Consider the following 4902-nt stretch of genomic DNA (forward strand, 5'->3'; position numbering starts at 1 on the left):
TTTTATGAATTACTATTGATGTGGGTGCGCGTGAAACCATGTTCACCTTTGTATTTTCAGGGAATCATCCATGTCCAAGAAAAAAAGATACACAAATTACTTACGAGTGGTACCAAAAGGTGTAAGCCAGAGGGGGCCGGGCAAACCAAATAAATATGGCTTGCTCCTTCTCCTTGTGCCTCGTCGTACTCTATCACATATGGGCAAAAATAAGGTAACAAAAAGTTACTGCTGAAACAAACAGGAGAGTGTGGCAATCTTCTGATTCTTCAGTCTGAATCCAAAGGCAAAAAAGGCTAGCAGAGCCCCAGTAACAAGCTGGAAACTTTAGATCAGAGACCAAATTAAGGCTTAGTTTGACAAAAAAGTTTTTATAGAACCATGGTAATTGAAAACCACAGTATTCAGATGTGTACCCAATGAATACTACAGTTTCTTTAAACCATGGTTTTTCTTAGTTTTAGCAAAACTACCTAGGTGTTTGGCTGGTGTCGTTATACTACAGTTTTGACTGATTGTAACGCTGGGTGACAGCTGAAACTCACTGAGCTACATGACCTAACAGCCGCCGGGTGCATGCAGCTGCTACACACACGGTCAGCACGTCCGCATCTATGTAGCAGATTTGTGTTCTGCTATGCTAACTAGACAGGCGCAAGAAACAGATCAATCAGCCGGCCTTCAATGGCTGGATTAATTTAACCAGGAGGTGCATGATTGATCAAGAGCCTGTGACAGCTTAAGTTCATTAATCAACTAGATTGAAGTAATACAATCCTAGGAGCGTGTTGCTATGATATGTCTATACGTGCATGTACTCTTGGAGGCGGACCAAAAATTTTTGTGCATGTACGATGCGCCATTTATACTGAATCTGCTACCTAGCATATATCCGCCTCCCGGCCCGCAGCAGTCTTGCAATCGGACTAGACAAATACCTAAGGACGGAATACTGTTGGGCACAGATGAGCGCATACCAGGAGATAATACAGATTGTTTATCGTATAACAGATGGAGGAAAATTAGGAGGCGGTCGCAGCTGATATTCTTATCTCGACGTAGATGGCAACATCACCTGCACTTTCTCTCCGTTCTGTTTAGAAAAAATAGGTCGGGGCCTCTTCTTCAAATACTTCAAAAATACCACAGTTTCTCAGATATTATGGTTTACAATACTTCAGTTTTTGCTGAAGCCAAACACATCAAAGTATTCAAAACCAATGTTTTTTTCAGAAACCACAATATTCTAGAAAAACTACAAAAATACTTTGCATCCAAACTCATCCTAAGTAGGTGGAAACCTTTTGCTCGATCTGTTTTTAGAAAACGGACGAATTGCTCCCTGCCTCTGCATCACCACTGTAGATGCAGACAACCCATTTCTATTTCGAAAGAAATGTTTAATTTGGGTGCATGTACATAATGCGTCTCTCCAGTTTTCTTTTATATTATAATCAAAAAGATCTAGGAGGTTCGGTTCCACATGTAGTGAGATTGTGATGGGGTAAACCCCTGCACTACACTGCAGATTACGTAGTGCAAAAACAAAATGAAGCATTGTTGAAAACAGAAGCGTAAGCTGTGTAAGATACATAAAGATTGCAGATTTGGACAAGTATTTATGAGAGCGCGTCAGCTGTGCAACTTCATGTGCTCTGCTGCCCGCTCATCATCATCCTTTCCCAACTGAACAGCCCCACAGGAACAGAGAACGCTATGCTATGCTAGAGAGAGAAAGAGAAACCATCCCATATGGTTGGGAAATACACTTTGATTTCTGATTGTATATACATCTTATATGAGATTTTTTTTATAATTAAATAAAAAGTCAAAATAGTTAAGAACGTTTTTTGGAATAAACTTGACTTACTTGCGTACTAGTACATAAATTTTCACAAACAAAAAAAACAATGTTGACTTCACAGCGAAAAAACTAAATTTATTTGCTATTATTGGTCACTATTCACACTATTTTGGCCAAAGATTTATCTTTTTTGAAAAGTAGTCAAGAGGAATTTTCTTTTTGTGAAACTTTTCTCACGAGTACAATGGAAGGCCAAGTTTATTTCAAAAATATTTTCTGAATTTTTTTGACTTTTTATTGAATTACTAAAAAAAATCATATAGGATACATATGTACCCATATATGCTTCGACTACTCTCGTTTTCCACACAGAGAAAGCTTGCTACTACCATACATAGAGTCATCATAGACAAATAGACACATAGAGCTAGCTTAGCCATCTATAAAAGAAGAGCCCCATATACTGCCATCAACAGGAGGGCCATATCCCACACGTATGATCTGTACTGTCTTCTCCCTCTCCTTCTCAGAGCTAGCATAGATCCAGAGCTTCTTTCCCGGAAGTAAAGCTAGCTAGGTTGCTAGACCGGCCGGCTTGCTCGATCAGGTCCAAAGCCATCGATTGATCAATCATCTGCTCTGTTGCCATTAGAGTGGTCTACTCCTCTCTGCAAGACACAGGTAGGTCTGCATCTATCTATCCACAGTGTCTAGTACTTCAAATCTCCGGCTACATCTTCTCCTCCTCCTCCCTTTCATGGTAGCTTGCTTGGTTGGGTATGGTCTATGAAGAAATTTGCTTCTTGCGGGCTCGAGGTCTCAGGCTCTTTCTTGGCTTATTCCAGGTCGATCGAACCGTCTCTCGGCCTTGGTCGCCGGCGTTTCTTGACGGCGTGCTAACTCCCTGACCAAGGAGTTGCCGGCCTGGGAATTGGATCAATCTTTCTCCATCGGCGGCGAAGCTAGCTGGTGCCTCCCATTGTTGTTCCATCCAGTCATCCGGTTTCATCTCAGAGGTATGGCGAGCTCCAAAGAATCTATACGCATATTAACTAGTACTAGTAGTAGCAAATGCATGCACACTTAATCAGGCTGCTTAGTAGTGAGTAGTACAGTGTGTCATATAGTCCTATATATTACAGCAAAATATTTGAGGCCGGCTGGTTGTAAACTTGTAATAACCTACTTTTCACATAAAGATACAAGTGCATGGCAATACGAGTAGGATTTTGTAGAATGGCACGCATGTGTGGTAGTACTATGTAGAGGTGATTCTTGAGATTGGTAGTAAGTCGTAGAGTAGTGCAGATGGCGGTGTAATTATGGGGTTCGAGACATCTCCGGTTTCTCTCCCCCGGCCGGCCGTCCTTGTCCGCCCATCAATACCTCGCCCGCGTGACACTGCTCCCTGACGTTCACGTTTCCACCCCGGCCGCGGCCCACACACCCCTCCACTCCATGCCTCAATTTTGATTCCCTCCTCCTCGATCGTATTCGTGTCATTCATAGGTAGTACTCTATTTACGGCCGAGAACAATATGCTAACGCTTTCACACTCTCTGTTACGTGCAGCCGTCCCAGAATCCCTGCGCCAGTCGCTGCCTAGTTAGCTTCTCCCGGCGGCGGCGATGGTCACCTTCGGTTGGTCCGGCCCCGGCCTGCACGACGACGCCTATCTGCCGCGTCCTGTCAACCAGCTGAGCTGCGGCCGGTTCGACCTGGACGACGCCTTCCTCCGCCAGCTCCAGTGCGACTTCGGCGGAGGAGGCCAGGTGAGCTCGAGCTACGGTGCTGCAGTCGGAGGCGCAGCGGCTAATAACGGCGCGCTGGGATTCTTTGGCTCGGAGGTCGACGTGTTCTCGTCCGTCGTCGACGGCGCCAGCGCGCACTACGGCCTGCTCGACTCGGCGCTCGCCTTCTCCCGGGTGCTCCCGTGCGGCGGGGAGGGTGACCCCGGGGCCGTCTCCAACGGCGCCATGTTCTCCGGCTACAGCGGCACCACCGTCTGTAATATCTCCTCCGGGGAGTCCAACAACTACAGCAGCGGTGGCGGCGGCCACGACGTAACCGAGGTGGCGTCGCCGACGTCCACCATATCGCCCACCACGACGTCGCATCCCACGATTACGTCGTCGGCACAGCAGGCGCTCCACGCGAACCGGAAGCTACCCGCCGACGACTGCGCCGCCCCGCTCCCACACGCCGGCACAAAGCGCAAGGCCCCCACCACGACAGCGACGAGCATCACGTTCGGCCAGGACACCAACGCCGGAGCGGCCGGCGAGTACAAGCCGGACATGGAGGCCATGGCGCAGGTGAAGGAGATGATCTACCGCGCGGCGGCCATGCGGCCAGTGAACCTCGTCACGGAGCCCACCGCGGCGGGCAGCATCAAGCCACGGCGCAAAAACGTGCGTATCTCGAGCGATCCGCAGACGGTGGCGGCCCGTCTCCGGCGGGAGCGCGTGAGTGACCGCCTCCGCGTGCTGCAGAAGCTCGTCCCTGGTGGGAGCAAGATGGACACGGCGTCCATGCTGGACGAGGCCGCCAGCTACCTCAAGTTCCTCAAGTCCCAGGTCCAGGCGCTGGAAACCCTAGGAACGACGAGCAGCACCGGCGCCAGCGCCGCTGCGGTCGCCAGCACGGGCAGGTTACACTCACAGCAGCATTATTACAGCAACAACCCTGGGTTTCTCGGATTTGCGAGAAATAACAACAACATTTCTTCCGTCTTCAGAAATCCCAATGGAAATTCTGCCAGACTGTTGTAGTACTGTTCAGTGGCGTCTATACATGTTGCTGTTTCGTACTATCTGAGGTCGTCGTCGTGTCAAGACTACGTACGTGGTTAAGTAGTGCAGTACTGTATAGATATATATATACTAATTAAGGTTTAGTGTCGTCGTGTACTTTTGTCCAGAATTAATTTGGATCGGTCCGCTGCAACGTGAGATCGAGACCGTGCCGGTGGCAGGACATCATTATGTGTATTGGATGGAGGAGAAAAGGATGAAATCTATGAATACTATTGAGATATTCATTTGTATTCTACTCACTTCGTTTCTAAATATAAGTCTTTTTAGACATTTTAATATGAA

The 4902-nt window shown here is 47.7% G+C and overlaps 1 protein-coding gene across 1 annotated transcript; it reads left to right on the forward strand.

The window, feature by feature from the left end:
* Nucleotides 1-2193: 2193 nt before the first annotated feature.
* On the forward strand, nucleotides 2194-4902 carry LOC123070393 (transcription factor LATE FLOWERING). The gene is made up of 3 exons (XM_044493606.1): nucleotides 2194-2485; nucleotides 2650-2820; nucleotides 3377-4902. The coding sequence occupies exon 3, from the start codon at nucleotides 3433-3435 to the stop codon at nucleotides 4573-4575; it is 1143 nt and encodes a 380-aa protein (XP_044349541.1). The 5' UTR covers nucleotides 2194-2485; nucleotides 2650-2820; nucleotides 3377-3432; the 3' UTR covers nucleotides 4576-4902.

The sequence above is a fragment of the Triticum aestivum genome, chromosome 3B, assembly GCF_018294505.1.
Source record: "Triticum aestivum cultivar Chinese Spring chromosome 3B, IWGSC CS RefSeq v2.1, whole genome shotgun sequence".
Classification (NCBI taxonomy): domain Eukaryota; kingdom Viridiplantae; phylum Streptophyta; class Magnoliopsida; order Poales; family Poaceae; genus Triticum; species Triticum aestivum.

What these genes read in the sequence shown, in the direction of transcription:
- LOC123070393 (XM_044493606.1), top strand. Translation starts at nt 3,433, where the DNA reads ATGGTCACCTTCGGTTGGTCCGGCCCCGGCCTGCACGACGACGCCTAT.